Consider the following 24,857-nt stretch of genomic DNA (forward strand, 5'->3'; position numbering starts at 1 on the left):
TTTCTAAACGTAACCGGAAAACGTCCAAAATAAATCTGTTAGGTTGACGTTTTTAGAACACCTTTTGGTGACGTTTTACAAACGTTTTCGCTCTGCTGGGATTCTGATATCAACTCTGGGATTCGCTTATTATAGGATCTAAACGACTTCATTGGTTCTCTTATGGACGCTTGTAGTCATGTAGTTATTTAATTGACTTCACTTGAGTTGTAATTATAAACATATAGTAGATTGCAAAATATTCCTTAATATCGCAGAAAAAATTAATGGCTTTATTGGTATTTCCAAATATTTCCCCAAACAAATCAGTCCTAGATTTAACAAACATGTCCTCAAATTAATATTAATATAAAAGGGGCGAATATCAAAGTGGTTTTTTGCGTTGTTTTAAAGTTGAACTAAGGTCTGAAATAATAAAAATGAAATAATGCATGTTGCACTAACAGATCACCAATTTCTATGTTGATGAGAATGAATTTGCTCGATTTTATAGAAGGAAATATTTTTTAAATATGTTTTTGAGTGTTCACTCACAGGTATATGATTAAAAAATTACTCTAATTAATATTATATGTGCATATTACCGTATGTGGCAACTTGCTATGCTAAAAGGGGTGTTATACGTAGTTCCACGGTTTCTCTCCGGCGTGTTTTAGCGGGCTTTGTGTTTCTAAAGAGTGGAAGATCGAGTTTGTTTACATAATTTTAAAAACTGAATTTTTCGAACATAAGAAGAGCCAAAGACTATTTACAGAAATAGTTTTGCGACGTAATGAAGGTATATCAGTTTGTCAATATAGTGCATAGAGGGCGTTAAATGTCCAAATTTGATATCGTTCAATCGAAGTGCCGTATGTGTGTATCTTCGTAAAAATACTTTACTGAAGTATAGCATTTAAAAGAATTATCATTCCTTCAAGAATTAATAAAGAATTTCAATTTTAACATCTAAAAGCAATCATCTTGTTGCATAAACTACTTAAAGTGATAACCTGTAAATCATACGTCCATCGTGACTGAAAGTTACGTAGGCCTAACTGTAAAGCAAGGTATCTTTTCTATTGTTCCAACTTGAAATCCGTGCATGAACTAATCTTGTTTCGTAGTTTTCGTTTTAAAGTAAATGGTTTATTAGTGATTTCTCATACGTCATGAATTAAAAAGCTAATCTCTTATAGCATTGTGTACTTCTTAAACATGTTTCATGTGATGTTAGTTCTTGAACGTTTTTAATTTGAACTGTTGTCTACATCATGCTGAAAGTAGATTTAACCAAATACGATGTGCTGAATTTATGTGGTTATTACAATAGTTCCCTCTCTCTGTTATGAATTGACTATGTAAACTGAAGTGCACTGAGAAGTAGATTAAGCACCTTTTGTTTCGAATTGCTTGCTTGTGTGAGTGACGAAGTATTATTATTGAGATTTCGGTTTAAAATTGCTTTTTCAGATTGTGTCTCACTTTATAGTGTACCAGTTTTTTTTTTTAAGTCGTTGTGTAGAATAATACGATGCTTCGGCATTTCTTTGTTGGTGCTTAATGCATTTAAATTAATTTTTAAGCTCTGCTCTCGTTAAAATGTGTTGAATGTGAATAACCAAAATAAGAAACATTTACCTAGTATAGCTCTTTTTACTTCTTACAAAGACGTAATATATAATTAATGACTACATATATGTCAACATCCAGTTGTGGTTCATTAAGTTACTGATTAAGTTGATGACAAATTCTGTAATAAAAAAAACTCATTCACAGTAAAAGACTTCTTTACATGGTATATGTTAATAATTGTCATTTTTTTTATAATTAACATAAATTTAATATTTTCAATAATTTTTGATAATTAAATTCTTTGATTCAAAGTCAGCCAATGTAAACTTGTTAACTAGAAGGTTTTCAAAATTGAGTCTAATATTGTCCTTATTAAAAAGTAAAAAACAAACAGCGAGTTAACCGAAGCTTTTTAAAATTTCGACGATGAAATCAATTATTTGATGTTTTCCGATTTCTCAGTCAAGAAATTTCCTTCCCTTGGTTTTTCAGTTTCAATCCTACTTTTTGATGTGTGTGGGGGGGGGGGGGATTTTAAATGTCAGCGAAATGGGTATAAAAAATTTCAACATATTTATCAGCATTTCGGCTATGCTAAATGGAAAATCAATGTTGTAATAATATCAGTTAAAAGAAAATCGATGATTATCCATAAAATAACATAGTTGTGCCCATTTATTGCAAAGCCATATGTTAAAATCTTGTGGAGGAAATTTTAAATGCAATTCAAGCCTTTATACCTTTGATTGGTAGCTTTTTCATAATCGGAAAAGGAGAAAAGGCTCAATGATTTAAAATCTTTCCGCTGTCAGTTCATATTTGTCATTGTTAACAATGTGTGTTCTACTCGCGAAATCCATCTTATTATGAGGTCGGCTCTCTGGGACATGTTCTTTTTTTTTTTTTTTAATTTTTAGTTTAATATTAGTTTCTGTTATTCTTCATTTTGGTTTTTCTCGGCATTCTTCAAAAAAAGTGAGACTAAATTCTCTTTTTACTGTTTGTAAAGGTGTTCCCGGCTCTTATTCTATCCATCGGAGTAAGCTGGGTGGAATGGGTCAGCGCTGCATTTATGCTGAAATAAAATGCAAAAAATTATTTCTAGCCTGTGCAGTAGCTGCTTCACACTCTTGCTCCTGTATCCTATGTCTACCGAGCAATCTAGCAGGGGTCTGTCCAGAATTTTTCATGGTCTGTTTTTTGTGAAAAATCAAATAATTTTGCAAAAAAAAAATTTTTTTAACGACATTTTAAAATTTAAAGATGGCACAAACTACATCATTTAATCTTAAAGTTGAGTGTTTTCCTCTTCTATGTCGAGAATCATTCTGGAGTGTTTTTCTAATATTTGTCGGGAGATGGGAGTTGAGGGGTATCGCTCTATCAAGTATCAATATTTATCTCTCATTCTACATTATGTTAAATTATACTAGAAATATTTCTGTATGCATTTAAAATAATTGCAACAAAAAAAAATCAGACAAATAACAAGCATAATATTTATTTGGCAGTAGCAATTATTTATCGCTTGCAGGAGCATGGCAAGAGTACCGATTTTTTTTTTTTTTTTTTTTGCAAAATTAGCAGATTTTGTATAAACTCATCCCTCTAATTTGACTTTAAGAAAAAAATCCGAAAACTATCGGTTTATACACATAAATATGCAATATTTTGCTTTCAGATTTGCTCTTTCAATAAACAATTTGTGAAAAATCCATTTTTGTTTATCAGAATTTTATGAAGATTAACGTTTTGATTGATTTGAATTTTGTGAAAGGTTTGTTTAGGTTGTTCGGATTTTTGTGGAGGGTCCGTTAACGGACCCGAATATCCTCTGGCCAGACCCCTGTCTAGAAATAATTTTTCACATTCTATTTAAGCATTAATGCAGCGTTGACCCGTTCCTTCCAACTCTCCCTCAATTTTAAGAGATTTCTTTAAAGAGTAAATCATAGTTTGATTATATTTTCGCTGTAAATGACATTTTTTGAAGAAGAAGTGTTATTATTCTGACTGGAATACCTTCCGTAACAAATTCAACACTTGGATAGTTGAATTGGGTAAAAAAATTGAGATCCGTATCTGCGAATCTACTTTTTTGATGATCAGACACATCACTATTGGTAACCCTATCTGAATCGATCACTCCCCCCCCCCCCTCCAACCCCAGCCATCCTTTGCAGTTCTACGTTCACTGTTCACTTCGTTTTATATTGTTTATTGAATCATGAGTGGAAGGAAACTGCTTAGCACGATTATGCCTATTCAGAGATGGTTGACACTTTTTCATACAACACCACTGCATAAAACAAACAAGCAAAATTATAAACCAAACTTGACACTCGGCTGTTAATTTCTTTCAAAGAAATCAACAACAAGCATTATATTTATTTTTCTGTAGTAGTTATTGCTTGCAGGAGCATCACAAGAGTGCAGATTATTTCTTTCTTTTCTTTTGCAAAAGTAGCAGATTTTGTATAAATTGGTCCCTCTAATTTAACTTTAAAAAAGGTTCCAAACATTACCATGTGCAGAAATATGCAGTGTTATTTTGATTTGAGATTTGCTCTTTCAATAAAAAAATTTGAAAGATCTGATTTTGTTTATCAGAATTTTGTAAAGGGTTCGTTTTGGTTGATCGGGATTTTATGAAAGGTCCATTTTAGCTGATAGGATTTTTGTGAAGGGTCCGTTAATCAACCCAAATTTCTTCTGGCCAGACCCCTGGTTCATTTTTACCTTTTGAGCCAGAAAATTTGCTTTTGGGTTCAAGTGTTGATAAATAGGGACAAGGAATGTGCATTGAGAGATAAAAAAGAAAAAGTGGGCATGGTGCATCGAAAATTGTTTGAAAGGGGATGGCGCTTTGCCCTCCAAAAAATGTCTATGAGTAAGACACTAGATAAAAGCATTCTAGAAGTATTTAATTTTTAATTTATTATCTTCAAAAAATAATTGAATAATATGAAAAGCAGAGGAAGCCAGTGTTGCAGCGAATGATATTTGAAAGCTCATAAATCTATCTCTCCTTATTGTGCAATAAACTTTTGGGTGATTTTACGCCTTGATGCTTTTCTTTTCTTACTTGTGCACTCTGTATATGGTAATATTTTTAAAGCTTATTAGATATTTCTCTTCCAGGCTCAAGACATGGTCATGGAAATACCAACACCCCAGTGTGTGGGAAGAGAATTTGTTCGACAATATTACACGTTACTAAATAAAGCACCTCTACATTTGCATAGGTATTAAAGTTCCATACTTAATGTTTAAAATATGGATTTTAAAAGTTTTGATTTATAAAAGCAAAAATTTGTAATTATTTTTATAACGTGAAATTTTGCACACAATTTGAGAGAGCTATATTTAATTTTTAGTCCTAGATAAAGTATCATTGGAAGTATGCTGTTTCTTTAGAATATTCATTCTTTGTTTATTTAATAAATTTTATCACAAAACAGTGTAAAAGAGCAATTCAAATTTTAACTTAAGTTCTTCAAAAAATGTATTTGCTGTTGCAAATGAAGGGCTTTGAAGTTTAAGTACTCTAAAAAGAAAACCTTCAAATAAACATGACGTACATATTTTTGTATGCATTTAAGGGTCATCAATTAACAATAGCCTCCATTTTAACAGACTTGGAGTGTAAAGATTCAAAATCGTTTGAAAGTGAACAAATGTTTTGTAATTTTCAACATTATATTTTCCTCTTTACTCTAAAGTGCATCATATAATATCAAGTGCTTTTCTGACAGCTATTGAAGAGTGGAAATTTGGCACCGTGACTTCCTCATCTGAGACCAATTCCTTCACTTCTTGGTGCTTCTTTATCAATTTTTTTTTAAAATGATTTTATAAAACGGCCACAGTGATTTTATTAAAAGATGGTTTTATCATGTTTTGATATTGCAAAGATTCTGTTCTTACAGATATGATTCAAAAAAGCGACTGATTTTATAATCCATTGATTTTATTTGTGGTGGGTACTGTAATTGAGTTAGGCATGTCATAATACCTATACTCCTTAGAATTAGCACCTTGTTACTCCAAGATTGATGCTACTTGTGAACTAAGCCTAGAGAGCAGAAGTTCCATAGAAACCACATCTTTCTTAGTCTCACTAGTTTTATTTGAATTTTCCCTAGAAACCTGTCACTAAAAGGGTACAACACCCTGCTTCCCAAGTTAAAAAGACTACTCAGATGTATCACATGTTTGTAGTCAATGCTTAGTCATATAAACTCAGGGTTCCTACTTCCTTAAAAAACCCTTAATTTCTTCAAGCAGAATTAGGTCCCTTAAAAAAATCCTTAAATTTCTGAACATTTCCTTAATTTTTCAGAAACTATATCGAGTTCGGCCCCCTTTTTCACCTTCTGAAACCTTCATTCTTCGTGATATCTGCCAAAAACGTGTGTTTGCAAGACATGCCAACGACGTCAAACACGTGCTTCGCCGAAAATTGCATGCCTTGTTTGAGATTTCAATCTTTTTGCATCCTGCAAATATTTCAATTATTTTAAACGTTGGAACTTTTTTTACCATCTGCTACTTTATATCTGCTTATTTTATTCATTATTTCATTTTTCCCTTTATTTTAGTAAAAATGCAAACGACAATCGAAAGAATGTGCATGAAATACACTGCCAGCTCAGTCAATTCCAGCGGAGTACTGCAGTTTCGTGCTTATTAGCACTCATCAGCCCGGCATAGGAAATGTCCGAGTTGGAGGTGGAAAACCTCAGCTCAAACATATGGTCCAATTCCCACAGTATTGGATTGTAATGAAACTTGGCATGGTTACTTTTTTTAGGCATTTAAGAAATCATTCAAAATATTTATGGTGAATCTTTAATGGTTTAGGTTAGGCTTTACAGCCCCTAAAATGTTTTGGGATTTCAGGATTAAATGAAGCAACTTCAAGTTTTTTGATCCTGAAATAGTATTATGGTTTTTTTTTTTTTAAACTAAATTATGAGTTCCAATGCAAGGAAAAAGGATAACCAATTATATGTTTTTCTTTTCATTTCTCGCTGTGAAAAGTAGATTCTACCACATAAGGAAAACTTAGATTTTTTACTCTGCTGCCTTATTTTGTTGAATTTTAGAATGTCATAAACTCCAGGTGCTATTTTGATCTCATCCCTTTTCTGCTTGATTTTGAATTTTTTTTTTTTTATCCTTTTTGCTCTCTGACCACTCATTCTTGTGATCGATGAAATTTTAAAATTTTCATCACTGATAATCGGACATCCCAGTCATTTACGCATCTCCCTGTTTTTTGGAAGCAATGTTATGCATTTGTCTATATAATATCAAGTACTTTGCCTCCTCCCCTTCACACATATACACACACAAAACTTTGAAATATTATGCCTAAAGTTATGTAATCATTTCCTATTCCTTAAATTTTTTTTTGAGAGTACTTAAGAAGTCCTTAATTTTTACTTTTAAAAATGAGTATGAACGCTGAAACTGATTCATTTAAGTGGGGTGTTTGATTCAAATATGTGGCACTTTTTCAATTTAAAGCTGAATTTTCCGTTTCAAAAAACCCACTTGTGGTTTGTTTGAAAAACCTGGATTTTGGGTTCTAAAAAATCGGAACAACCCTTTTGACAGGCAAGACCACAAAAATTGGTGCTGCAAAAAAAAGTCGGATTTTGCTTTTTTGTTATGTGTTCTAAAAGTAAATTATAGAAACATTGGAAAATAGGTTTTGTTTAAGCATTCTAATTATTCTGTCCATTAAAAATTTCTCATTGTGCAACAATTAACACAAACAAGTGCAGTTATAAATGACAAAACACAAAATGGAGAGCAAAAATATTAAAGAAAATGAAATTGATTATCGTAGAATAAATCTGAAGTTATTTGGTGTATAATCCCCAATTCAATGTCATTTACTTGCATTACATTCGTATGAAGTAGAGGTTTCTTCTTCAAAAAATATTTTATCGGTGCTTCTGATCCAATTTAAATTATTCAGCAAAATATTTACAATTATTCTCCATTAGAACTCTTTTACATTCCCCTTGCATGAAGTTGGCAAACTGATAATAGTTATTTTGATATATTTTTCTCTTTATTTTTAATTGTGAATCAGTTCAAATATATTGGTTTTGCTAGGTTTTATAATCATGATTCATCATTTTTGCATGGAGGTTTGGATAAACCAGGACAGGAAACTCGACCAGTCGTTGGACAGCAGGTTAGTGTTTTATTTCTATGTATATTTAAGATATATGATGTGATTCAAAACAACTCATTTGTTTTTCATAAAATATTTTTTTAAACAAGTAGTCTTGTACCCCAGTGCATTCAAAAATTGCAAATTTAAGGGTGGGTTTTATGCTATGATCAGTGACAAAACATTGATGTGCTTACTATGGAAAAGGGGGAATGTTATTTTTTAACATTGATTATTTATATTTGAGCAAAACTGATTGAAGGTAAAACTTCCAATTTAGGAGTTGAACCGCGCCTTTGCTTGCAAACTCTTGCTGGTCTGCTAAATTAAATTTTTATTTTGAAGGAAGCTATTGCAGCCTACAGAACAGAATTGCTTACAATTCCGATGTTTTTCGAGTGGTACCAAGTAAAGGGATGTCCCTCTAGCATAGGGCTGTCCAACTGCAAAGAGCCCATGGGCCTGAATTCCGGTCACTGATCACCTGGCGGACCTCAGTTTGAAAAAGTTTAACGATAACCTCTTATACAAAAACATTTCATAGTTGAAATATTAATTATAAAACAATGGAACAGAAGGATTATGAAACAATTTGCTTAAATTTTAATGGGAAACTGAGGCCGATCCACCTTCTTTTCAAGGGCAGGAATGGCTGTTTGTCATTGCCAGCAGAAGGTCATCAATGAACTGTCGGAGAGAGCTCCTGTAACGATTCCTGATAAAGTTCATCACTGAAAAAGTCGCATAAATATATGCTCCCAAACATAGAAGTGACGAGAGCAAATGCTCAATTTCTTTTTCGAAATCAACAAAGGCGTAGAGTCAATGAAGGGAGGGGGGTTCTTTATTTTTAACCAATTGCAGGCAGGTTTTGCTTATCTGAAATGTTTCTCTCTTCCCACCTTGTCTCGCCCACCAACAAGAGGCAATTCTATTTCTAGGAATTTGTTTGAGCACCAGCGTGCAAGGTAGAACTGCTTTACTTTGACCTGTTAGTTGTCCTGTACCTTTTTTTCCCAATACAATGAAAGGAGTAAAAGTAAAAGCGATCAAGAGGAAATTTTGGGGACCCCGGCTTGACCAAGAATGGTAGTCTCGGATGCTTCTTGATACCATAAAATGTCGGAAAAAGAAATAGGCTGAATGAGAAGTTGATGGGCCACACAATATGTGTTGGTGGGCCGCCACTTGGACAGCCCTGCTCTAGTACATGCTCAGTTGAACTTATTTATTTAGGTATATCTATCAGCAATTTCTTTGCCTAATTTGGAATTAATCTATTTTTAATGATAAATTATTAACTTGACCATGACGATTGATACAACTAGGGTTGCCATTGGCGACTAAAAAGGCGACTTTTGCGACTATTTCTTACCTTAGGCGACTATGGCGACTTTTTTGGCAAAAAAACAGGCCAAAAACGACTATTTTTTTAAAAAAACGGCGACTTTTTGCAATAAAAAGCGACTATTTTTTCATATTTTATGAAATTCATTGAAAAAGAAATAGGAAGAACGATTTTGAGCCAATCAGTTGCGTTCCAACACACTATGGAGATTGCATCATATAGTTTTCAGCCAATAGCGTTTCGCCGCGGCGAACGCGCCGATCTACTGAGGTCGAATTCAAATGCAAAAGGGGGGGGGGGGAGAAAGATGATCTGAGCTAAAAGAATCTTCTTTTGAACTTTCCCTTTATTCACTGCTATTTTGTTCCAATTAAACTATTTTTAGATTGTTTTCTGTTAGTCCAAGGATTGCAGTTGTTTCTTATTTGTGTGTTTACCAAAGATCAAGGATTGTAGTTCCAAGATTTTGATAACAGCCAATGTGAAATAAATACATTCAAGTAAATGTTAAAAAACATTATTTACTTTACATTATTACAGGGATAGATCGCCGCTTTTTGTCTTGGTTTTTAGACTTTTTTCCCGATTTTTGTCGGAAATTTTAAAATTTTCAAATCAATCGAATTTTTAAGTTAAAATATCATTTTTTTTTTCTTTTTTAAGGATAAAAATACTTTGATATGCCTCCCACCATTCTACCCGAAAAAAAAATCGTAAGTTCTGCGAAACCAAAACTAAAAACATAATGCACATTGTGATTTTTTTCCCCCTAAAGCTCAATTTTCGTTTTCTGTAATAAAATTGCATTATTAATAATGATCTCTAGTGCTTTGATTTAAGTTATCCTAATTTGTACGGCAAAAAACTAAAGTCGTTCTTGTTTGTTAACATTCTAGCGTCGAACACGTGCTTCGCCGAAAATTGCATGCCGTGTTCGAAATTGAAATCTTGTCGGTTAGTGTTTGAACTATTTTAAAAGGTCTTAGATATTTTAAATTATGCAATCTTAGGGCAATTGATTTTGGTTTTTATTTCAATAATTTCTTAATTTTTTTTAAAACTTTGCTCTTAAGTTATTAGTTACGTATTTTCGAAAAAATACGAAAATTAAAACTAGCAAACTTCCTTACTTTTAAATTTATGTCCCAAAATAAATATTTTCAAAGCTACTTGAACTTAATTTTCCTGTTTTTTGAAGTTTACATAGAAATGAAAATATAGAGAACAAACAATCAAGCGTCGAACACGTGCTTCGCCGAAAATGTCTTGCCGTGCTCGAAATTTCAATCTTTTAGCATCCAGTCAGTGTTTTAATATTTTTAAATGATCTTAGATATTTTAACTTATGCTATCTTAAAGCAATTTATTTTGATTTTTATTTCAATAATTTCTTATTTTTTTAAAACTTTGTTCTTAAGTTGTTATTAGTTACGTATTTTCGTACAAAAACGAAATTTCAAACTAGCAAACTTGTTTATCTTCAAATTTATTCCCAAAATAAATATTTTCAAAGTTACTCTAATTTAATTTTCTTGTTTTTTGAAGTTCACATAGAAATGAACGTAACTAAAAATTGAACTCTTGGAGAAATTCATATAAAAATGAAAATTTGACTGCTTTTAGCTGGAAACTGCTTCAAGTGATCACTAATAGCACTAAGATATAAAATGTAAAAAAATGAAATGAAAATTGATTTAACAATTAACAACAGTCATAAATTAACTTGAATGTTCATGTATTGGTTTGCAATAATTAAGTTTAGCTTATTAGGTAATTTAAAATATGTTTTCACATGTAGAAGTCTGATAACATTACATCAGCATCTGCTAAAACAAAAAACCTGTCACTACAGGAACATAAACTGGGTCCTTGCCCTAAAAGTTAGGCTAAGAAGTAGAACTGGCCTTGCCATTATTTAAGAATTTTTTGAGATGTTTTGCTTGACGTTGTCATGGTGCCATGTTCACATGTGCCCCTCCCCTATACTAGTTTGTTGTTTACTTTGCTCATTTCAAAAGCCATTTTACCTATTACATTAATTGCTTTCCCTATATAGCTATTGCTTAATTATTACATTTAAATAGCAGTATGAAAAAACTGTCTCATTTTAGTTCACAGTTCTTAATTTTTAAAAAAGACTAGACTTTGAAGTACACAAATCAATGACCAGCATTGGAAAAAAAAAAAAAAAAAATCAACATTTAAATGTATTGACAATTTTAAATTTAAAATGCATGGGAAAATGTCAATACTGCATCTGTGGAAGATGAGTAGAAAGTATTACAATCAGAATTTTCTTCCCCATCTATTAATGATCAGCATGAAAGAGTTGATCATTTTTGGAGAGATGCTCTAAACAAGAAAACTCCTCTTGGACAACTAAAATATCATTTACTTAATAAACTTGTCAAAGTTAGCTTATGCTTGTCTCATGGAAATGGAGAAAGGATTCTCTATTTCAAAAAGAATCCTAGCTGAAGATAAGTCAAAAATGTCTGAGCGGATGCTTAATGAAAGACTTATTATAAGAGAGGCTTTGACGAAATACCAACATGTAGGCGAGGTAAAAATAACAAAGGAACTTTTAAAATTGGCATATGGGGCACACAGGTCATATGAAAATTATCTGGAAGAACAAAGAAAGTTAAAGGAGCAGACTTTGAAAGAAAACAAAGAACGTGAAGAGATGATTGAAAAAGAGAAACAGAGAGAAGAAGAAATAAAGAGCAAAGCACAATCAATTAAACAACTGGAAGACAAAGCAAAAATAGCTGCTCAAGAAAAGAAATCCAATCAAGAATCTTCAGATTCACCATTAAAATTAGCAAATCAACGACTAAAATCAGCTATTAAGAAAAATGATTTGTTAGAAATTAGAGTAGCACAGGGGATGATAGAAGGTGCAGAGAAGTTACGAGAAAAAAAAAGAACTGTAGAACAGAAAGAAACAAAGCTAAACCATATTGTTAACAAAAGAAAATCAAGTTTGATTGATATTTATGTAGCTAAAAAATCAAAAAATAACTAAATTTTCTATTTTGTCATCAAAGTGTTAAATGAAAGATTTTTAATCATACGGCGTTTAAATCTTTGTTTTAATCACACTCAAACTCAATTTATAATTCCTTTGTCTTGACTTTAAAAAAAAATCTTCATTAAATTTTCAATTATTATTAGTACCATTAAAAAATGCTGAATGAACCAAGTTAATCTTGAAAAAAATGTTATGTTTGGGAAAATAAGTTTTTATTTTCTTGTATTTACTATAGGTAGTCATCTTTTGATTGTGTGACACAATGTATTTTTTGAATTTGTTAGTATTTAAAAAATATTGGAAAAATCAACTTCATTACTATTCTGAGAGTTGCTTTTTTGAAGAAGTAGTTCCAGAAAAAAATGTTGAATGATGTTAAAACACATGTTAGATCTGAGAAATTAAGTTTTGATTATTTTCTTTTTTTGCATTACTATAAATAGCTATGTTTTAAGATTTTCTGTTGTGTGATTTTGTTACACTAAGTATTTTTTAAGTTAGTAAATAGTTAAAAGATATTGAAAAAAGCAACTAAATGGGTGAAAAAAGCAACTTAATCATTGTGCTGAGGAGACTATTTAGGCGACTTTCTTTTACAATTTAGGCTACTAAAGCAACTATTTTGAAGCAACATTTGGATGGCAACCCTATACAACTTGCAAACACACTGTTAAATGTTTTCACTTCTTCCACTTAAGCATTTACTAAAGGTTACTAATGTATGTACTAGGCAGGGTTTAAGACGAGCTCAAAAGTTCCCTAGGAAAGAAGCTAAAATTGGGTAATGCTTTAGCAAAATACTAAAACATCAAAAGTTAATGATTAATGAATATGTTTACATATCTTTCTCGCTGCCTCAGTATGTTTCATCTCTTGTTGAAAGCTGAATTCAAAATTCAACCAAGTAAAGGTCAAGATTTACGTTTGCCACGTGGCGACTCAGTTTTCAAAACTGGCGATCCCAAAAAATTTCTACAGTCGCCAACTTTTTTTTGGGGTTATTTTTAATTTAGATCCCAAGAAAAGAATTTCAATGCATCGGTTCTATAAGGATTCACCGATAGAGACCGTACTCCGACTGAATGTTGTTTATTTTACAAAGCTTGCATGTTCTTTCTCACTGTATGTTGGTTATTTTACAATGCTTGCATGCTCCTCTTACGCGATTTAGGCCATGTAAAAAAAGCAAGAATACAGTGAATTAGGAAGCCATTTGCACAAGATTAGAGCATTTGCTCCTTTGTCTTGACTCTTTGTTTTTCAAGTAATTAGCGTACTATAATCATGATTTCAAGAAGAAATCATTGTATTTTAGATTATATTTCAGATTAATTTTGATTATTTCTTCAAATAATTACCTTTTTTAGTTTTAAGTTTTTAGTTTAGTTGCTCAAATGGTATATTAAATTCAAACTTTATTTTTTTACATCGTATTATACACCGTCTCCGATTATACAAAACTTTTTTTTTTCTTCAGGCCCATTTTAGAACCTGCAGATTATAGGCCGCCCGCGGATAATACACAGGAAAATACGGTTATTAAATGGGGTTCGTACGCTCCGGAAAACCTGGAATTGTCATGGAAAACGACATAGTTAAAAAATGTCAGGGAAATTTCAAATTTTGCCCCCCAAAATTTTTTTTTTTCCAATTTTTTCCCAGGGAATTTTGTACCTTGAGTTCTAATCTTCATTTTTATCGATGTTTCCTGAAGAAAAAAAATATATAAAAGTTTTGAGGCAAAATGACGCTGGCAATAAAATAAAAAAGGACCGTGGATGCCATTTTTACCCCTCAATAGTTCCAAAGAAAAAAAATCCTAGGGTAAACAGGAATTATGCACAAATTTAACGGGAGAAGAACATTTTCCTGCATCTAAAGCACAAGCCTGCGGATAGTAGGGTCAATTGGGGAAAATCGTTTTTTAATCGAAAAGTCTTTTCAGCTGTGAATGAAACGTAGTCGCCATGTTTGGTCATTTATAAGATGGAAGTAGATACGATGCTTAAATGCCCAAGTTTCCAAAAACAAAGCAGAATTGGATGTTTTCTTTAACTGCAAACTAATGAAAACATTGCAAAATGTGCTGCAACGTTTTTTTTATTTATTTATTTGTTTTAAATTTGTAATTTTCTTGAGAAATGAAAAATTTTGTTCTTAAAACTTAATCTTATCCTCATTGCCTTGGACGCAAATGTGCTAAAAACTTTTCAACTGAATTGAAGTTTCACGAAGATTTATTATTTTTAAATTGTTTTCACGCTAAATTCAAAAAAAATTTTATTTCTTAATTTTTGTCGTAGCCGCCATATTTGGTCATTCCCAAGATGGCAGTACAAAAGACTTTTTTTAGAGCCTAAGTTTCCGAAAATGGCATTGGATGTTTATTGCAGTGCAAACTATTGGTAACGATGCAAAATGTGCCCTTTTTCCCCGTGTAATTCGTAATTATTTTCTGGAAAAATGTAAAATTTTATCTTCAGAACATTGTTTTTATTCTAATTGATTTAGACGCTTATGTGCTAAAAACTGACTATTTTGTCTTAATTGTAGTTTTTTAAGGATTAATTATTGATCTTTTTCTAAAACAGTTTTATATTTTGCTTTAAATCTTGTTCTGAAAGTGAAAATATTTTTTGGCTCTTTAAAAGTGAAAAAAAAAGGGAAACATCATATTGTATGTTTTTTTACATAAACCCTCGAAGGTCGTTCCGATCCTTTTTTATTCCCAATTAACTCAAACAGCCTTTATTCTGGAAAAATCGTCAAAATAGGAAGACAAATTATTTAATTTAAAACTTGAAAAGGCAACTTGTTTTTGACCGCAGAAAGCTCCCCCCCCCCTCTTGTGCGCCCCGTTTTATCATTCCTTTGCCATAAACAATGTTCCATGTTGTCCCATAAATCCTGTATTTCATTAAAAATCCTATACATCGTTAAAAATAGAAAGAAAAAAAAACTATATTACTATATTTTTATAAACTAAATCTTATATTTCTGCTGCGATGTGGACGCTAATACTCGCAATCAATTAGGAATACGTTCCATTGAAAATCGTTTAAACAACGGGGGCTAGTTTCTATTTATTCGAATAACTGTTGTAATTTTTTAATCTTCAATCGCATCAGATTAAAATATAATCCAAATAGCCAGTCCTTTGAAAGTTTTCCTTTCATAGTCATCCTAACATGGAGATACTGCGTATGGAACGTTAGTCGCCATGTTTGGTTATACCCTCAGTTCAAATAATGCAAAAAGATTTTTTTTTTTTTTTTTGGAAATATATTCTTGGTAAATGCCAAATTGTATATTACTGGAGGAGGTCTGTAGTCATGACCATGTTTGGTTATACCCTCGCCATGTTTGGTTATACCCTCAGTTCAAATAATGCAAAAAGATTTTTTTTTTTTTTTTGGAAATATATTCTTGGTAAATGCCAAATTGTATATTACTGGAGGAGGTCTGTAGTTAATTATTTTTATGCCAAAAAAAAACCAATAATCTTAATTATTGAAAAAATTCAAATCATATGTTTATCTAATATTTTTTCGATTCCCTTCATGCTAATTTTGTTACAGTTAATTCTTTTAAACTAGTTACCTGAAAAGTGCATGTTGATTTTTACTACCATGTCGTTTGCAATGATTTACAAAAAGATTTTAAAGGAATTTGTTGTTGTTTTTTATGGGAAATACTTTTTTTTCACTGTGGGACCATGGTACTGTGTACACTACTTTATTTTTGGTTTAATGGTTTTTTTTTTTTTTTTTTCTTATGAAACTTTAAAATGGGTGGAATGAATCATTTGCTTCAGGAGCTCCCAACCTTCACCCAATGCCTCTTATATTTCCATGATTAATATAATTTATATTTCTTGTTCGCATTCCTTTAGCATCACTTTCATAATATTTGTTTCAAAAAATACAAATTGAAATCCCCCCCCCCCATTCTTGTACTAGAGCACTGTTTTCAAAATCCAAAAAACTGGTGGCCACCAAGTTTTTTGAGTCTAGTGGCCGTTGGCCACTTGAAAATTTTCTGAATCTTGAGGTCTACAGCCAAGACATTTTTAAAGAAATAAATACACATTAGTTATTTTTGTTTTTAATTTGAAATTAAAAAAAAAAATAGTATTGTACTTTAACTTTTAAATCGCCAATAACACATTTATTGGGGGGGGGGGCAAGATGCCCATTAAGACAAAGAATTGTTGGACTTAATAGTAGTTTAAGCAGTTGGTTAAGATTTATACTACAATTAAGTTAATCACCATGCTCTTGGATTGTTTTTTTTTTTCCTTATTTGAGCAAAAATGCTTTGCTTCAATTTCGTGATTTAGATAATTTTTTCGCATTTTGCGACAAATGAGACGGTAGCAAAAACCCTTGTGCTAGGGTGGTCCAAAATTTTGAAGGTGAATTTTTTTGTGTGTGTGCTATGCTTTCATTTGGTTCCAGTGCATTAGTAAAGACATGGGGCAAAATTTTATAACATTTCAATCATGTTTAGAGGTAGCTCAAAGAAGGTAAAGTTTTAATGATTACCAAATAGGGTATATTGACATAGCACCAAACTCATCAAAAATATGGTTGCTATTTTATATTCACTTTCTTTATTTTAAAATGTTGCAGTTAGTGCAACTCTGCAGGACTAGGACTTAGTTGACCAAATCTTGTGTTTTGACCCAACAATAAAGGTGTAGTTGAGTATTCTTTTTGGTAGCCAATGGTTACTAACACCAAAAACTTTGGTGGCCAAACACACATATGTATATTTATATACATGTGTGTTTGGCCATATATACATGTGTATATTTATATACATGTGTGTATATTTATATACGCATGAGTTAAAGCTCTTTACCTAATAAAAATCAGTACCAGTCAATTTTCTTTTTCTCATTGAAGGAATCCTAGTATGATTTGAATTGAAATAAGATATCGCTACTATTAATGCTACTAGTACGATAGGACCTTTGGTTGTAGTGCTTGATTCGGTTGAACCCCCCTTTCTATCATTTCATTTCAATATTAATGTGAATTAAAATTTCAGTATACAGATCCATTCAGTATAAAACATGACATATTAATGCAGTATACAGGTGTAAAACTACTTGGTAACTTTTGGAAAATATTCTGCAGTACTTAGACACAGCTTGTAATGTGATAATATTATACATTTGTAACACCATTGTCGCATTACATAGTTTGGATGTGGAGAAATAATTGACTTTATAAATATTATTTTTGGAGAAAAAATTTGAACTCGAACTTGTAACGCATATTTTAAGTCAAAAATTGAGTCCAAGTGTAAAAAATTGTGAAGCATAGATTTATTGGATTTTATACAACATTATTAAAAAGCATCTACTCAAGTGATCAAACAACTAAAATAAGAATTAGTACATTTTGAACAATTTAATATCATTCTGAAAAATCTTGACGTCTAGAGCGACTGGCTTTAATGAATTACTGCCTCTATACTGGAGGGATTTCAGTAAGGATGCCCTGGCTCCCAAATTTGATTCTCAACCTTGATTCAAGTGTGCCTCGTTTTAAAGACATACTCTTCATGCCTATGATATCTTTCTTTCCATACTCTCTCCACCTCAGCATTACTAGAAGTAATGCAGAGCATTATATCTGGTAATTTTGGCATTAGTTTGAGGGCACCCAGTCTCCCAAAAACAAGAGTATTTATTGAAATAAAACTTAAAATCAGCTACTTTAAAGTAGCTTATGCCAAAACAACTTCCGATTGTCAAATATATTAAAATATGTACAAGATGCAATAAGATTGAAATCTAAAGGCAATTCCCCGCGAAGTATGATTACAAAAGAAACATAGTTCCGAAATAAAAACCACTAATTTAAATTTAAAAATGCTAATCTAAAGTAGCCTGTCATTGAATAACTTCTGATTGTGAAAAATATTGAAATATTTACACGATGCAATAGGATTGAAATATTAAGCTCGAGATGCAATTCTCCGTGGGGTACGATTTCAAAGTTAGCGTGACTCCAAAAGTAAATTCATTTATTAAAACTAACCACAAAACAGGCTAATCTAAAGTAGCCTATGTCAAAACAACTTTTGATTGTCAAATATCAAAATATGTACAAGATGCATAAGGATTAAAATCTCAAGCACGAGATGCAAGTCCCCGCGAAATACGATTACAGAGGAAGCATGGGGGGGGGGGGAGGCTCAGATATTTTAACCATGGTTTAGCAGGATATTTTTCCCATGGAAGCAGATTTCAGGACAATTAGTCATTAAAATTTGACATTTTTAATAACTTATTCATTAATGGCTGGAGAAGAAATGTTTTTACATTTTTGCGAAGAAAAAAGTAATAAAAGCAAGGAAGTTCTCATTTCTAAAGGGGGGGGGGCTCGAGCCCCCCTATATGGACGCCCTTATAGCCAGCTCTTCTTTATAAACAGAACATGAAATCAATTTGTTTTCTCTATGCATGTTGTGCATAAAAGTGACATAAGTACACATTAAACTTATACTATTAGTCCGCACAAGAATGAAGTACTTTGTTATCTGTGGAACCAAACCCCTATTTAAACACTAGTATTAGGTCTCAATTTATGTAGTTTCGATTTACGCGGCATTTCCGTGGAATGTAACCCCCACGTAAAATGAGGGTCTACTGTACAAGATGCAAAAAGATTGAAATCTCAAACAGGAGGTGCAGTTCCTCGGGATGTGCAATTACAAAGGAAGCGTGGGTCTAAAAATAATCTATTCATTGAAATCAAACACAAAATAAGTTAGTTTAAGGGAGCTTTGGGGAAGTTCTTTTTTTTTTTTTTTTTTTTTTCCTCTGATCTGCACCTCTACCCAACAAGCATCTATACTAGAATCATGGAATGTCCAAACTGTATTATGTAATTTATTATTGGTGCTGTTTTTAATAAATGCAAAAGGCTCTCTTTTGCGCCAGATATACTTGAACAACGCAAAAAATCTGCTGCAGCTGCTCCTCCCATCCGAATGCCAATCTTCATCACAACAGCAAATGCTACTCAAAAATCTGAAGGAGGCATGTTTATTCTCAGATGGTTTTACTTAACAAATGTTCCATTCAAATGATTGGCCTGGAACATTAGTATTCTCTCTGGATGTCAGAATGGGTTGGCCTGTCAAGTGTCGGATTTATTGGATTTCGTGAAAGAAAATATAAACATGTGCAGCAAGTGAAAGGGGAAGCGTATACAAAATATATTGTTTAATTTTGGTGCTTTTATTAATAATAAAAAACAATACATTTTGTATTTTTATTGTTAAATATCAATTATTTTCATTTTTTCTTTTTTATGATTGAAATGACATTTTTTATTATATTAAAAAATGGTTTCATTTCTATGTAAAGAAAGTACATTTTATGCATTATTATGTATTGCATACTTTCCGAAATTGCTTATTAGGCTTAGCTGGAGAAATTACCCCCGCCTGTACGCACAGTTCGAGTGTAGCAGCTGCTGTCCTGAGGGAGCTCTATCTTCTGCCATCCTGAGCAGGTTTTAACTAATCCAGGCGTACTATGAGTGCATTGAAAATGATAAATGCATTACACGACTCAATAAGGAAGCGTGGGTGATGTAAAGGAAGAAAGAATAAAATATTTGCTGAAAAATGGTTGTCAATCAGCAGGTTATTATTGAAAATGTATTATACAGATTTTAATGTTTATTCATAAAACCCCTTCTCATGGAATCGGAGTTATTGTACATCGAGCTATGCACCATACTCAATGGATGCTAAAAATCTTGCACTGTTTTAAAATTTAGATGTTCCACTACTTGTTCATTATCACTGTGGTTGAAGAAATTTGATTGTGAATGCAGATCAAAACAAAGATGACAAATAATGCCTGTCTGATATTTCTGATCCAATTTTGGCAAATGCCTGAAAGATAAAAATTCTTGTAGAATTCTTGAAATATGTTCTTTTATATCCTGTTTGATTTTTTGCATTTTGACCTCTTTCTTTAATATTTCAAGATTTTAATGTCAAGAAAGAAAAATTGGTAATTTCTGCTTTTTATTTTATCTCCAGGATATTCATGAACGCATTATGCAGCTGAATTTTAGAGACTGTCATGCTAAAATTCGACAAGTTGATAGTCAAGAGACGCTTGGAGATGGTGTGGTAGTTCAAGTAAGTCAGATTATATTTCCTTCATTTTTGGAGCTAAAAAATAAAAACCATTGCATAGCCTATTCCTGATCAATTTGGGAGAATCTAACTTTAACCTTTGATGCCTTCTTCCGACTCTCGAATGATCTCCTCAATTTTCATCAATACAAGGAAATATTCCCCCCCCCCCCTTAAAAAAAATTTTAGTAATTGGAATTTTAGGAAAAATTCCAATGATAAAATTATTGCAAAATCAAAACTTTTCATTTAAGAATGAAAAATGTGTGCATCCCATGCATTTTGAAACATTATTATATTGTTCACCATCTTGTAAAAACTTTTATTTTTCAAAAAATATAGTAAAGTGTTCAAGTTTTTTCTTAATTTTTCCTGCTACAAGGAATGTTAATTGTTCCTAAGAGAAAACAGATTTGTGCACCTTATACAGATCCCGAAGAGTTCCTATTTTTCCTACTTTTTCCCTTTTTTTTCCCTACTTTTTCTTTCTTTAGTATAGCACTTCTAATTGTGCATTGATTCTTAATTTTACTATCAAGCACTGATAATTTTCTACATGTTTCAATTTTAAAAAGCAAAAGAATCAAGCAGATCCTGAACTTTTCATTGACTGACTACGTTAATTTCTGGAAGGAACGCCGCGGAAAACATGCGCTTGCGTTTTTAAAAGTTAAATTTTCGTAAGTGACTTTTTTGCCGTTGCGGCGTTTATGATCGACTTTTCTTTTTATCGCCCCGACTTCAGTCCCACTGTTCTAACGAAACTAAAAAAAATAGATACTGACACATTCTGATGCAATTATATATTATTTACTCGTCAATTAAAGTAAATGGCCGGCGGTTCAAAAAATGCAGGAAAAACCGAATTTCCTATTCGGATAGAAAAAAAAGATATGTCTATAATAGAAGGTGAGCAAATTCTTTTAACCGAAGCTAAATCTAGAATTACTGCAAATTTAGCAGAGTTGGAAAATGTTCGAAAGCAACTTGCAATGAATCCGCCAAAAAAACTCAAAAGGTAGTACTTTTGTTTTACATTGTGTTTCCATTTTTGTAATAACTTTGCAATCTGAGCTCTTTTTCTAGAAATGTTTCATTTTATTATGGTTATAATTTGAATGTCTGAAAAACGTGTATGGAATATTGCTAATCAATTAAAATCCTTTTTTTGTGTGTTAACTAGTCTTTTTAATTTATTCAACCCTAATAATTTTGTTCAGAGTTTGAACGAATGTTGCGATTTCAATATTATTTTTCCTAAAATTGAAGTATGGAACTGCGAAGCATTTTGCTGTTCACCTATTGCAATAACATCTATTAGTATTTTAAAACTATAACTATTGAAATTTAGAATGTTAATGCTTAGTTAAAATGAAAATATTTAAATTACCATAAATGTGTGTTTGAGAGGTTTTATGTGTATTATTCGAGCCGGCTCCCAAACACGATTCTGTTGCTCCCAAATGGAATTTTTCCTGCTCCCAAGCTGCTCCCAAACCACACTTAGTCACTTGCACCCCTGAAAAAGTAATAATTCAAGCACATCTCTTTGCTGGTTACCTGGCATAAATTTGATTTAAATGTTTTTGAATACAGTAGAACCTCGATTAACCAAAGTGATTGGGACTGTTGTATAAAAGAGTTGAAATTTTAAATGTATTAATACATGTACATTGTATATACAGTAACCTCTCGTTTTATTGCTCTTTTCGGGGGACAATAAAAAAAGACAATATAACTGAAGTCATTAACTATAGTTATCCATCCAACATACAAGTAAATTAGAATTGTTTTTTTAACACTATTTTCAAATGGTTTTGATATAGTATGCGAATGTACTATCACACATATTTAAATTTGAACAAGGCTAAAATTTAAGTAAATTTCAAAATTGGAAAGGTACAAACATCAAACGGCGAATGAAAATGGCCTTTCTTAGCTACTTAGAATGAGCATTCCAATACCTTCTTGTTCCCAATAGACTTTCTAATCCCTGTGATTTGCTGTGAAAAGGATGTGAAAACTAAAATAATTTCCAGAAAACTCTTTCGCCTGTCCAGATCATTCTTCCTTTCTTTGGTTCTAGTTCTGACTTATTACAGCCACGATTTGTGCAACCAAGCACGAATCTTTTCTGTACTAAAAGGCAGTAGTAACGGACATGTTTTCCCCTTGGGCCTGTATGACACCTGCCTGCTGTCTCTCACCCATTGTAAAGTGGTTAGTACCAATACAAAAGAAAATGTCAAGTAGTTAACAAACTATCGTAAACTGAAATATACTGTGAGTATGTACATTTGGATGACAGGAATTGCTCCTGCTTTTCCAGCGAATTCAGAAGGAAAGAACCATTTTCGTTTTGTTCATTGACAAAATGAAGAAAGATACCTTTTCTGAGTGTAATATCAATACGTAAATTGAATGGTTCAAACTTTAAGCAAAGTTTTTTCTTTTTTGATTTTAATATTTCAAGAGACAGAAGAAAAGAGCGATATAACTAGGGGCTACTATATTTGTAATAACTACTAAATGTGATGTGTTTAATTGAATTACTATTCTTGTTGAATTAATAAAATTTGTTTAATAAATATTGTGAAAGACAAAAAATGCTGTGTGACTTCAAAAGACATCATATAATGAAATTCAATCGTTATTGTATTATCAATAATGCAGTTAATTTTTGCTCCTACAATTTAAACAGGAATATGTAATGATGGAATAAGTATGTAATGCGGCAATACTTACATATTTAAGTGCTTGACCATTTAACATCAATTTAGGAACTCAAGTCAATCGGCATTGTTGAAATTTACTGGAAGACTTAAGTAATAGAGAGGGGCTGAATTGTTTGAATACACAAATATAATTTGGTTCCTTATACGCTGGATGACTTATTCTACACCATTACAAATGATACAAATGTTTCGGCTTCAAGGTCATCTGTCATCTCTCAGTAATTAAACTTTATTGTTATGTGTAATATAAATGAAAACATTTGATTGATGGAAAAAGTCTTAATTGTTTTAAAGGTTTTTTACCATTTGGTTTAAACCAAACAACCCTGATTTTGAGTTTTAAGACCTATTTTTCTTAATTAGGTGTCTGGAGAATTGTCAAACAATGGGCAACCAATGCGACGGTTTATGCAGACGTTCATTTTGGTCCCTCAGTCTCCCAAAAAGTACTACGTCAGGAATGATATATTTCGCTATCAAGATGAAATTTTCTCCGAGGATGATAATGGTAAGTTTCTAAGTTCTCAATGTATCCATTTCATTGAAGATAGCTTCAAATTTAAAGTTATATCCATAAAACTTGCATTTTTGAGCAAACACGATTGCTTTCATTTGACTGTTTTTGGCATTCCTATGATTTTATTTTCCCGCCAGCACCCTCTGCAGCATCACTGTCTACCGCCTCGTCACGATGCTGCTCCTCTAGCGAAAGCCTTCTTGAGGTTGCGTCCATATCTTACGCACACACCTATACATACACACCTACACGCATACAGACACCTACACATACACACACATGCATACAGACACATACACACAACTACCTATACACACATGCCTACATCAGGGTTGTTTGGTTTAAACCACATTGGTTTAAACCAATTGGTTTAAAAAAAAAAAAAAAAAAAAACCATGCGGGTTTTTTTTAAAAATGTTTTTTTTTAAAAAAAAAAGCCAAAAAAAAATCTATTTTACCTCACATTTATACATTACATTGATTTCCCCACAGATATTGAAGAATGTGAAATTCCATTTATGCTAAGTTTCTAGCTAAGTTGCAGATAAATACTAAAATTATAAAGTTGCTTCTTCAAAATGTATTACAAGCTTTAATCGAAAAAAAATATTAATATACTAGCTGCGTGCCCGGCGTTGCACGGGCTACTTAAAAAATGAAAGAAATGTCCAATTAGTGTTTTTGTATTACTCTGACATCAGTTTCTAAAGCGCTGAGGAATAAATAAATACGCGTATTGCAAGGTTTGCAAAACACCAGTAGAGCATATTTTTGGCAAAAATCTCTTTAACTCTAGTCATAGTTATCAATGATACAAGTTATGAGTACTTTCAATTAGCACAAAAGATGAAAATATATGCATTATCAACTACAATCTGTGCTCACTTTAAACTGAATTAAATCTGATAGACTATATCTGAAATATTTATGTACTATTATACAATCAGCTTTTTACATAAAATGACACACTTTTTGGTTGCTTACGTGAAACTAAAGCACCAAGACTTACTAAATACAAATAAGCATTAAGTTAATACCAAGTCATCAGGTTCCAATTAAGCTTTAGTTAAAATACTTAAAAACAATATTTTCTGTTCAACTCTGTTTCACTTAAAGCAATCCAAAAAATCTGAATTTAACGTGTTCTTTTAACGATACAAACTGTATTTCAAAAATAGAAACAGGAAGGAAAAAGAGAGTTATTACAATTCGAAAACTCACCTATGTGACGGAAAAAAGATCAACAAAATAAACATAATTAGTCACACATCCTAAGTGTACCAAAATATAAGGCCAGTGAATGATAAACT

General features: G+C 31.9%; 1 protein-coding gene across 1 annotated transcript in view; it reads left to right on the plus strand.

Annotated features, from left to right (window-relative positions):
- Nucleotides 1-615: 615 nt before the first annotated feature.
- LOC129235317 (ras GTPase-activating protein-binding protein 2-like) overlaps nucleotides 616-24,857 on the plus strand; it is a 64,002-nt gene continuing 39,760 nt past the window's right edge. Inside the window, exons 1-5 of the mRNA XM_054869052.1 lie at nucleotides 616-778; nucleotides 4,696-4,799; nucleotides 7,684-7,765; nucleotides 20,197-20,298; nucleotides 23,394-23,538. Of these exons, the coding sequence (XP_054725027.1) occupies nucleotides 773-778; nucleotides 4,696-4,799; nucleotides 7,684-7,765; nucleotides 20,197-20,298; nucleotides 23,394-23,538 (439 nt within the window). The 5' untranslated portion in view covers nucleotides 616-772. The remainder of the gene's footprint in view (nucleotides 779-4,695; nucleotides 4,800-7,683; nucleotides 7,766-20,196; nucleotides 20,299-23,393; nucleotides 23,539-24,857) is intronic.

The sequence above is a fragment of the Uloborus diversus genome, chromosome 2 (assembly GCF_026930045.1).
Source record: "Uloborus diversus isolate 005 chromosome 2, Udiv.v.3.1, whole genome shotgun sequence".
NCBI classification, from domain to species: Eukaryota; Metazoa; Arthropoda; class Arachnida; order Araneae; family Uloboridae; genus Uloborus; species Uloborus diversus.